General features: G+C 39.5%; 2 protein-coding genes across 2 annotated transcripts; both read right to left on the bottom strand.

Annotated features, from left to right (window-relative positions):
- Window positions 1-1,050: 1,050 nt before the first annotated feature.
- Window positions 1,051-1,923, bottom strand: LOC141802854 (saxitoxin and tetrodotoxin-binding protein 1-like). The gene is made up of 4 exons (XM_074686625.1): window positions 1,822-1,923; window positions 1,484-1,624; window positions 1,281-1,400; window positions 1,051-1,120 (listed from the first exon to the last, which is right to left on the bottom strand). Exons 1-4 carry the CDS (start codon window positions 1,904-1,906, stop codon window positions 1,077-1,079), a joined length of 390 nt encoding a protein of 129 aa, XP_074542726.1. The 5' UTR covers window positions 1,907-1,923; the 3' UTR covers window positions 1,051-1,076.
- Window positions 1,924-5,952: 4,029 nt separating this feature from the next.
- Window positions 5,953-9,755, bottom strand: vps45 (vacuolar protein sorting 45 homolog). Its single transcript, XM_074686604.1, has 15 exons — window positions 9,481-9,755; window positions 8,979-9,113; window positions 8,824-8,884; window positions 8,650-8,729; window positions 8,406-8,474; window positions 8,162-8,299; window positions 7,963-8,073; window positions 7,711-7,845; window positions 7,517-7,630; window positions 7,281-7,448; window positions 7,032-7,190; window positions 6,797-6,904; window positions 6,582-6,703; window positions 6,331-6,462; window positions 5,953-6,227 (listed from the first exon to the last, which is right to left on the bottom strand). The coding sequence occupies exons 1-15, from the start codon at window positions 9,571-9,573 to the stop codon at window positions 6,146-6,148; spliced, it is 1,707 nt and encodes a 568-aa protein (XP_074542705.1). The 5' UTR covers window positions 9,574-9,755; the 3' UTR covers window positions 5,953-6,145.
- Window positions 9,756-11,010: the final 1,255 nt, after the last annotated feature.

The following is an 11,010-nucleotide window of genomic DNA, read 5'->3' as shown; positions in this document are numbered from 1 at the left end:
GTCACAGTTAGATTTTGAAAAAATGGGGCGAAAAAAATCAGATTAACTTCCAAATAAACTAAATGTGAATCTATAATATATTACATTATTTTATATTATATTATATTATATTATATTATATTATATTATATTATATTATATTATATTATATTATATTATATTATATTATATGATATGATATGATATGATATTAAATTATATTATATTATATTACATTATATTATATTATTGCGGTAATTGTATAAAAAAGCTATCTTTTTAAGAGAATTTTTTGTTTTCTTTTCTCTTCTCTGTACTGTATTTATTTATTTTTCTTCCTTTTTGTATGAGACTTTATTTTTAAATGTGGGATATATTTGGGTTCAGTGTATATATATATATATATGTGTTTGGGGTTTTTTTGTCTGTGTACTATTTTTGATAGCTTTTGTTGATCTTTCTTAGTTTAAAAAAAAAAACATTAAAAATGAATTAAAAAAAAAAGTAACTAGAAAAATGTTAATTGGAAGAATTTGTGTTAATAAGTGAGGTGTTGAACATTTTGTAATTCAAATGATATAAAACACTTTTTATTCCTCTCATCCCACATTAAATGTGGGGTCTAAAAAAAGGAGAGAAAAATATCTTGAAAATTTTATATATATATATATATATATATATATATATATATATATATATATATATATATATATATATATATATATATATATATATAGGAACAAATGATCAAATTTGACCTTTCATTTTAGTACAGCAAGATTTAATCTACTGATGTTTTTGATCTCTACGAATTAGTTTGTAGTAAAAATCCCCTTGGTAAACTGATTAAAACACTTCATACTAAAAAATATCATGAGTCAAAATAAAGGTTTTCAAAACCACCAGTGAGAGAAAAACAGGAATTTTTCCAAGCTGTAAATCATCTCAAGATACTATGAGGAGAAAAAGCATAATACCCTCTCTTTAAAAACTTTTGAGTACCATGAAACTTGACTGGAGAGACATGAGACTTAAAATGTTTATTGAAATAGAAACAGAAATGTTGATTTCTTCACTCATGAGTCTGTTGGTCTGCCTCAAGCTTCAGCTTTTTCTTCCTTCTTCTTCCCCCGACAAAACTCTGCAGATATCAAACAGACAAAGACATGAGGGGGAGGAGGAGGAACTGACACTTTAGCCTTTACGTAGCATCATCACAGGAGCATGTGTGCCATCTTTGTCCTGCTCTTAAATGTTTGATGGTAGCATCTATGTTCAGATTAGATTATTCTGGATTCTACCTGCAATCCCGTCGTATTTGAAAGTCGAAGGGACTGTGAAGTTCAGACACTCGGCCGTCTTCTGGTGTCCAACCTGAGCATCCTTCAGCTCCTCAGCGTCCAGGTGTTTTCCTTCCTGTCCTGAGAGAATTAACAGGAAGTCGTCATCAGAGGTGGGACAGTGATACTAAGGACACAAGGTGTGAACTTTGTTTAAGTCGTACTGTAGATGAGCAGCATGTTTCCCTTTACTCCATTAAAGACTCCACTGTAGATAATCGTCACACTGTGAGGACCGGTTTGGAAGATTTTGGCTTTTCCCTGGTCATCATACGCAGTCACATTTCCATCAAAGTCCTGGACTCCTGGGAAGAAATGGTCAGAAAGTCAGACACAGAAATAGGACAAGATACTCCATCCATTAGTGAACATTTATTGACGGCTTCCAAAACTGTAACCCAGATCAGCCTCTCGCTCCCTCCAGAGACGATGAATTTCCTCTATTTCAGGAATTTTAAAGCACACTGACAGTTTCCTCAATGACTGGCGTTAAGAGACTCACCTGGACCTGCCAGATGGAGCGTGTAGTTGGACGTCCCAGGGTCAGGAACTGTCATATTGACGTAGAAAGTCAGACACTTTCCCATCCTGTAAAACACACAGGTCCAGGTAAACCACCACAGGTTAGAGACACCCTTTGTCTGTCCAGTCATGACGTCTCTTACACAACGTTTCTCTCGATTAACAGGTAGGATTCTCCATCGGCGTTGAGTGTGATCTCCACCAGAGAGCTGTTTGCTGATGCCAGTAGCTTAAGGCCCTCGTCGTAGTCGCTGAACGCCTCCACCAGGACCAAAGGCAGATCCAGCAGCTGCAGGAGGAAACAGTGAGTCCATAATGAGGGATTAAAGAGCAGATGTGCTGTGGCAGGAATGTATTCTGACCTTTTGCAGCTCCTCTGTATTGACCGGCGCCGGTAGGCCACATCCGGGTGCTGCATCTGAGCCCAGCACCAGCAGAGCCAGCAGAACTGCTCGGAGGAGAACCCACATCCTGGATCGACAGTACCTGCTCTGTGTCTGGAGACTAATGCGGGGTCAGAGTGAGTTTAGACTCTTATAAAGGCCTCTGTAAGCCAGTCCAAAGTGTCTGTGTGTTTTTAAGAAGCGATAAAAAACACGTTGGCCCTGAACTGGGACATCAGGACACGGGAGGAGCAGGACTGCAGCTCCTAGTAAAACCTGAAAACATGAGAGTGAAGACTCATGATGGACTCTCAAGTAAATATCCAGTCCTTAAAGACGAGTTATTCTTCTCCCAGTATCATAAACATGGATTTAAAGTAGCAATCCTGGATGTTCAGACTGAGCATGTGCAAAAATCCCTGAATCTGATTGTTACCAGATCTTCATGAGAATAGCTTAAATGATAAGGTCATCATATAGAAAATCTCCTAACTGCTTCATGACATTCATAATAAGGATTCAGAGGGCTGGCCAATCAGAAGGAAGGGGGTTTGTGGAGCAAAGAGAACCTCAAAGAGACAGGGGCAAAAGTGAAATGTAAAAGATAAGGGTTTTCTAAAACACCAGTGAGGAAAAAATCTGAAACCAGAGGAACAGAATAAATACTTGAAAAACACATGACCTCAGCTCCCCTGAGGACTTAAGTTCACTTTCATGACCGAACGGTATGTAAACATGCAGTCATGGCACTGAACACACAAAGTATCAGACTTTTAAGGTCAGGCTTCCAGTTTAGAGGGGCTGTAAGGATTTTCTCAGTGGTTTTGGAAAAGTCTCTCTTCTAGATATATGCCCGACTGTAATCCATACTTTAAAATGAGATTATCAGCGTCAGTACAGGTTATTCCTAAATGCTATTTCACAGCTTCCGAATGACTGCAATGGCTGACGAAGTTTGGTAGTGAGAGGATAGATCTGCGTTAAGTGATGGTGGACACTGGAGCCTAACTGTCAGACAGAAAAAGGACAGAAGAGCAGAAGAAAGATAAACAGGAGAGAGAAAGAGCACAAGCTAAAACACAAACTGAAAGCCAAAATGCAACCCAAAGGCTAAAATATAAGGTTTAGAGCTAAAACTGGAGCTAAAGGCTAAAGCAGGGGTTAAAAGCTAAAACACAAACTAAAGGCAAGGACACAGGTTAAAAGCTAAAACAGGACCTGAAGGCTACAACACAGGCCAAAGACTGTAACACAAATTAAAGGCCATACACAAACTTAAGGCTAAAATGAAAACTTAAAGCTAAAACACGGTTTAAAGCTAAAAGAAAAAAATAGAAAGCTAAAACCAGGTTTACAGACTTAAACACAAACTTATGGTTAAAAACACCTGTTAAAACTTAAACTCAAATTAAAAGCTAAAACACGGGTGAAAGACTTATAAGACTTAAACACAAACTAAAAGCTTAAACACAGGTTTAAAGCTTAAACATAAATTGAAGTCTAAAACAAAGGTTAAAAGCTAAAACATAGGAGGTAAAGGCTAATACGTAGGCCAAAAGCTTAAACACAAACTAAAAGTCAAACCAGACTTAAAGCTAAAACACATATTTTTGGTTAAAACAGTGGTTGAAGGCTAAAACACAAATTAAAAACTCAAACACAAACTTAAGGCTAAAATGCAAACTAAAAGCTAAGACACAAATCAAAGGCTAAAACACAGGTTGAAAGCTAAAATAAAAATAAAAAACGTAATCACAAGTTAAAGACTTAAAAGACCTAAACACAAACTTATGGTTAAAACACCAGTAAAAAGCTAAAACTCAAATTAAAAGCCAATACACGGGTCAAAGACTTAAAAGACTGAACTACAAACTAAAAGCTCAAACACAAATTGAAAGCTAAAACATAGGTTAAAAGCTAAAACATAGGAGCTACAGGCTAAAACACTAACTGAAAGCTAAAACGCAACCTAAAGGCTAAAACAGAAGGTTGAGAGCTAAAACTGGAGCTAAAGGCTAAAGCAGGGGGACACAGGTTAAAAGCTAAAGCAGGGGTTAAAAGCTAAAACAGGAGCTTAAAGCTACAACACAGGGCAAAGGCTATAACACAAATTAAAGGTCAAACACAAACTAAAGGATAAAATGCAAACTAAAAACTAAAGCACAAATTCAAAGGCTAAAACACAGGTTTAAAGCTAAAAGAAAAATTAGAAAGCTAAAACCAGGTTTACAGACTTATACACAAACTTATGGCTAAAAACAACGGTTAAAAAAACACAGGTTAAAGCTACAACACAAATTAAAGGCTAAAGCACAGGTTTGAAGCTAAAATAAAAATAAAAAACGTAATCACAAGTTAAAGACTTAAAAGACTTAAACACAAACTTATGGTTAAAACACGGGTTTAAAGCTAAAACACAAATTAAAAGCTTAAACATGGGTTAAGAGCGAAAACACAAACTTATTGTTAAAACACAAGTTAAAAGCTAAAACTCAAATTAAAAGCTAAAACACAGGTTAAAGACTTAAAAGACTTAAACACAAACTAAAAGCTTAAACACGGGTTTAAAGCTTAAACACAAATTGACAGCTAAAACATAGGTTAAAAGCTAAAACAAAGGAGCTAAAGGCTAAAATACAGGACAAAAGCTTTAACACAAACTAAAAGCCAAACCGGACTTAAAGCTTAAACACATATTTATTGTTAAAACAGGGGTTAAAAGCTAAAACACAAATTAAAAGCTAAGACACAAATCAAAGGCTAAAACACAGGTTTAAAGCTAAAACACAAATTAAACGCTAATACATGGGTTAAAGACTTAGAAGACTTGAACACAAACTAAAGGCTTAAACATAAGTTAAAAGCTAAAACACAAACTTATGGTTAAAACATGGGTTTAAACCTAAAACAAAACTTAAAAGCTCAAACACAGGTTAAAGGCTGAACATGAGCTAAAACCCCAAACTTGAGTCAAAGGCTTTAACATAGACTAATCTGTTTTTGCTAATGTCCTTTCCAACCCCCTGTCAGCAGTTATTCTGCAGTGGTCTGTTCAAACTTGAGAGTCTATCACTAAAATGAAGAGTGAGGTTACGTTAGCTCTGATTGGTGGATGACTGGCAGGACATAACCAGGATTCACTAACGTTACACATTACAGACATGTCTTAGAGCACCGGGCTGTGAGTAGCTACTCCACTACAGTTTATAGTTTGCTTGTTGTTAAGTTTTAAACCATAGCTCTACCAAACTGTTGATAAATACCTTACCTCGAGGTGTTGTATGTGGTATAAAAATGTCTTGAACAAAGAATGTATAACATACAGCCTCAGACAGCTTGAGTAAACCCCTCAGTGAAGGATTTTATTCATGAGAATCCCAGAGTGTAACATCAGACTCATCAGACTCTTTTCTCATTCTGGCTCTGATCCAGTTGATTGTGTTTGCTGTGGCCAAATGTAGATGTACGGCACGTTGAAGGTAAATAAATTCAAGCATGGACTTTGATCTGTTTTTGTGGTGGCTCTAGGTTTACAGATGCCACTGTTTAAACTGACAAATCCCTGAACTCTGCGTTTGGAAACATTTGGACTTAAAGCTGAGATGTCTGTTTATCTCCTCATACAACAAACTGTCAGGAAAAATTTGTCATCCTTGTAGTTTCACCCCAATAAAGTTTTAAACTAAAATCTATTAAGAATGAGACAAAAACAGAAATGAGGAGTCGGTTTGATGTTGTAGTTTTAATTTAAAACACTTTAAACAAACAAATCTTCAGTGTTATAGACAAACAAAAATTCACGACCCCGTCTCTAAAGACAGACAGAAACACAGCCGCCGCACAGACTCAGGTTCAGGGAATGTTTTTTTTTTACATATCTCAAACAAACTGTTAAATTTCCACTCTCTGTTTTTGATTTCCTCAGCGTCTGCTGCTCTGACGTCCGCTTCCTGTCGCCCTCTCGCTGCTCGAACCCGTCGCTGACATCACTTCCTCGAGAAAACTGAAGAGAGACAGAGACATTTCAGAGCAAAACTCCACAGATAGATAGTTGCTGTTTTTTTCCCTCTCAGGTGTGTGTGTGTGTGTGTGTGTGTGTGTGCCACCTTTTAGTGTTGTGGATGGCGCTCCCTCCCAGCACGATGCGGACTCCAGGTGTGCTGCGGTTCAGGTTGTAAACAGCCAGAGCTTCTTCATACGTGGCTCCACCAATCACAAACACGATAATGTCCTGAGGCCTGATACACACACACACACACACACACACACACACACACACACACACACACACATTAAAACACACACATAAATGTGAAACTATCTGTAATTATGGAGTCAAACAGGAAGTGATCTCTACCTGTCTCTGAGGCTGCTGGCTCCCAGGTACGGGAACTGACTGTCCTTCAGACGACCTTTAATCAGCTGATCCAGAGTGTCGTGAAGGAGAGGCTGATGCTGCGTGTACACATTCTCCACACCCTGAACACACACACACACAAACACACACATCATGATTTCTCAGTGGTCACATGACCTGGCGAAAGTCCAGTTGAACGTGGAGCTTTAACGCACAGAGAGGCCTTTGAAGAACTGTTTGGTGATGGCCACGGCGTCTGTGGGTGTGATGAGGTCACTTCCTCTCACTCTCTTTCCTCCGTACTCAACGACTGCTTTCACCATCTGAGACAGAGACACAAAATACATTTATATATTAAATATCACCTGATAAATATGATTCATTATGATGATCATTCCTGGTTGAAGTTTTATAAGACAAGAGGCAAAAGACACTGGGATGACATCATACCCTGCGGTGGCGTTCGGACACGCCCCTGCGGCTCAGCTCGTCCATCAGGGCCGGGAGGATGCTGCTGCTGTGGCGTTCATACCTCAGAGCGTACAGCATGACTAGACGAACCGCGTCCAGCTCGGAAACACGGGGGTTCTGAAGCAGCCGCCGCACGCTCTGGAACAAGAAACACATCACAGACTCCGCTTTAATCACAGATTCAGTGACATCAGCTTTCAGGAGGCGGGAGGTGTCAGGTGTTTTTACCTGCTGGGCGTTGGAGTGGTCGTTCTGACAGGACAGATCCTGCTCCACCTCGGATACCTCCATCAGCTGACGCTCCGACACCAGACGAGACAACTCGCCCACCACCGTCACGTGTTTGGACACCGTCCCCGACATCTTCTTAAACTGAGGGTAGTTTTCTACAAACGCCTGAGGAGACAGAGACACAGTGAGATGGGGAAGAGACGGATGATGCCTTCTTTCTTTCATAGACCCACCTTCATGTCTCCGATGGACTCCAGCTTCTGCTGGTCTTTGGGTTTCTTCTTCTGAAAGTCCTCCATCAGGTTTTTGATGTTGGTGCCAATCTCTCCAAAGTTCAGGTACAGGTTCTGAAACAAACGCACTTTAAGTTCATCACTATAGAGAAACCACCTCACTGCACTTCCTGTCTTTGGTCTGTTTTACTAACATTGGCGTAGAACTCGTCGTTCTCGGCAGACAGGACCACCTCCTTCAGGTCTTTGCTGATCCCGGGCACACGAGACAAGTCGATCCGGTTGTTGTTGAGACCGAGCAGCTCATGGACCATCGCCTGGTACGTCCACTACACAGAGAAAACACAGAGACACACATGAGTCCTGGATGTAGTTAAAACACAAAGGAGTGCTCAGTTTGTGGTGAAACTGATGATGTCATGGAGCAGTGAGCTCTGATTGGTCACCTGGTTGAGCAGAGGTGTGATGGCGTCGTCGCTGCGGTCGAGGATCAGCAGCAGAGGAGGAACCTCTGTCTTTCTGAAGTCGAACAGCTCGTACTCCTTTGTGATGATTTGCTGACAGATTGACATGTTAGAGGTTAGCGTGTTGTTTATCACACCGAGAGCGTGAGGTCATGTGACGAGAGGGTGTTGGTGCGGGTACCTTGACGCTCTCTGCGAGGCGTTTGGACATGTCAGAAGAGAGCTGGTACCGGATCATGGGACATTTCTTCAGCGCCAGGAGGACGGACGTTAGACCTTGAGTACAGCGGGACAACATGGAGGGCTCCCAGCTCCGACCCTGACACACACACACACACACACACACACACACCATGATAGTGAAACTAATGCTGATGCAATTTCTGCTTTGATACGAGAAAACTGTTTTTGTGTGAGTGTCTCACCCTGGCAACGCCCTGCAGGTTGAGTGAGAACAGGTGAGGATTGACGGCGATGAAATCTCCATAAAACTCCTGCAGAGATACACACAGTCTCATGTCAATCACATCATTTAGCCTCTTATTCTGTGAGTGTACAGACAACAGTGAGATGCCCCCTGCTGGAGTGAGAATGAACTACATCCATAGAGACCTTACCTGCTGTTCCTGAGAATGTGGGTGTGTTTAACAGGTGTCACCTGAAACTCACCTGGACCTCAGCCACCACTTCCTGTTCATCAGCCTCCGCTAGAGCTTTGATCTCACTCTTACTGATGACATTACTGAAGTCTGGAACACACAATAATTAATATTGATGATAAGTGAAGGTAATATCGCCCCCTCCTGTTCGAACTGAGATGTGCAGAGAGTGATCGCTTCTTACAGATGAAGTAGACGCTGTACTTTGGTCTCCTCAGCTCCTGGATCAGGTGCTCCACGTTTTCCTGCACGAAATAAACAAAGAGTGGAGCTGTTTTTTTATTTATTTTTTTGGTTTTATGTGTTGTCGTAATGCCCACAGGTGGCAGGTGAGCATACCTTGGTGGGTCTGAGGAAGCAGATGGCCTTCAGGTGCTTCATGTTGTCTCTGTTCTGAGAGTCGATCCGCTCGAACAGGTAGACCTCCCTCTGCAGGATCTCGGACTGAGTGAAGACCACGCTCACTATGCTGGTCTGAACACACACACACACACACACACACACACACACACACACACACACACACACACACACACACAGATTAAGTGCACAGTAAAAGAACAAAAGGCATACACAGCAGATTTCTGGATATGTGTGTAAATTATGAGAGTTGCAGATCAGGAATTAACACAAATACCTGATTTAAAGCATCCCCTCATCATTTAAATCTATCACCAGTGATCAGAGTGTGTGCTGTTTTCTTACACATACACAATCGGAGGGTAATTAACGGTATTAACTCACTGTTACCAGTAAACAGTGATCGGTAATTACTCACAGCACTGTTTCAGACTGACTAAAAGTCGATTCAACCCTCCCACAGAGACTCGCAGACTCTCACCGTCTCCTTGTCCATGAGCAGCACCTTCATCCCGGGCCCGCTGCTCTCGATCATCTTAGAGATGTACTGCTTCACGGCGAGCGTCACGTTCATGATGACGACACACAGGTAACACGATTACACGACGAAAACACACCTGCAGCAGGTGAGGGTGCACCACAGTCTGATCTGGGGCTCTCTTTCTGATTCTAAAGGTTTAAGAAAATCTATCAGCTGATCTGAGACAACAACACTGCTGCTGCTGGAGTACTTCCGGGTCTTCTGCGTCATCACGTCGTACGCACAGTGCCTGCGCCAATTGACTGCAGTCTCAAAATATTCTTTCTTTCTTCAATATTTTTTAACCCTTTATGTAATTACTTGCCTACTATATTTATTATTTTTTAAATAAATAAATATCAGTCTTCCTCAGCAAATTTTGCAAATAATATTTAGAAGTATGAGCAGATCCATGGAAGAGAAATTATTGATTAAAGTATCAAATTATTAAAGAAAAAGATGCCGCTGAAATTCTGGAAAATGTTTTGAGGACGTTATTGTTAGATTATACAATGCAGACATTAGATAATATTAATAACGTTAGAATCATTAGGCTTGCACCTTATAAGGCTCATTGTAAATGCTATGAAAAATACAAATCCGGAGACAATTGCATTTACATATCTAATTATTCAAAAGCAGTGTGAAAATCATTTTATTTTTTCTTAACATTGTACAAAAATAAGAAACTAATAACTTCAACTAGATAATTTTTTTCAAGCTGACACGTAAGATATTATTCTTTTTATAATTATTACTGAATGTTTGCACAATATACTTTCTTGCATTGCTATGACTCTGAATTCCCTTTCGGTGATTAAAAAAATACATCCTTTTCTATTTCTTTTATACTATTTTAGAAATCTGTTGAATATATATCTGTGATATCTGCTGTCCTTATAATAATAAGGCTTATTGATAGTGCTATGAGACAGAAGCACATTTGTGTTTTTCATGTAAAATTAGGAAACTGCAACAATGCTTTTCTACCAGCCTGTTCGGTCACACTTATAATGTTTTACTCATAGTCTAAGTCACTTATTGAGTAAGAAAAAGTTAAAAGTGAATCTTGACTCATCTACCTTTGCTCTGTGTTCAGGTTGTAATAAAAACTCAGCTTCAGTTAAATGAAAGAGAGATGACTATGTTCCCACAGCTTTAGTTTTTAGAAAGTCATACTTCCAGATGCACAAACAAACTTTTCTCTGTTAGATATTGTTAGAAATTTAGGATCAACAAGGAATGTGGTAACATGAGCAGCTGGAACATAGAAATGATCCTGTCTCAGAAAATGATGGTTTGCTTTTTAATTTCATGTTCTGACTAACAACTGGTGCACTACATATTCTGTTAAATAATAATAATAATAATAATAATAATAATAATAATAATAATAATAATAATAATAATTTGTGCATGTATTCATGAAAAATGTCTCGGTTAGCTTTCCTAGCTTCCAAGGGTTATATACAGAAAAATCAGGCTGATTTT

This window comes from Halichoeres trimaculatus, unplaced genomic scaffold, assembly GCF_033239565.1.
Source record: "Halichoeres trimaculatus isolate MK-OKI-2021-1 unplaced genomic scaffold, fHalTri1.1 fHalTri1_scaffold_14, whole genome shotgun sequence".
NCBI lineage: Eukaryota > Metazoa > Chordata > Actinopteri > Labriformes > Labridae > Halichoeres > Halichoeres trimaculatus.
The sequence above is the reverse complement of the archived record's forward strand: the minus strand, read 5'-3'. Positions and strand labels throughout refer to the sequence as shown.

Excerpts from the sequence above, each read along its gene's own strand:
- LOC141802854 (XM_074686625.1), bottom strand. The coding sequence starts at position 1,906 with ATGGGAAAGTGTCTGACTTTCTACGTCAATATGACAGTTCCTGACCCT. Across the intron at positions 1,625-1,821 it reads GCTCCATCTGGCAGGTCCAG|GAGTCCAGGACTTTGATGGA; the intron begins GTGAGTCTCTTA and ends ATTTCTTCCCAG. Across the intron at positions 1,401-1,483 it reads AAACATGCTGCTCATCTACA|GACAGGAAGGAAAACACCTG; the intron begins GTACGACTTAAA and ends TAATTCTCTCAG.
- vps45 (XM_074686604.1), bottom strand. The coding sequence starts at position 9,573 with ATGAACGTGACGCTCGCCGTGAAGCAGTACATCTCTAAGATGATCGAG. Across the intron at positions 7,631-7,710 it reads ACGACGAGTTCTACGCCAAT|AACCTGTACCTGAACTTTGG; the intron begins GTTAGTAAAACA and ends CGTTTGTTTCAG. Across the intron at positions 6,463-6,581 it reads GCCAGCAGCCTCAGAGACAG|GCCTCAGGACATTATCGTGT; the intron begins GTAGAGATCACT and ends TGTGTGTATCAG.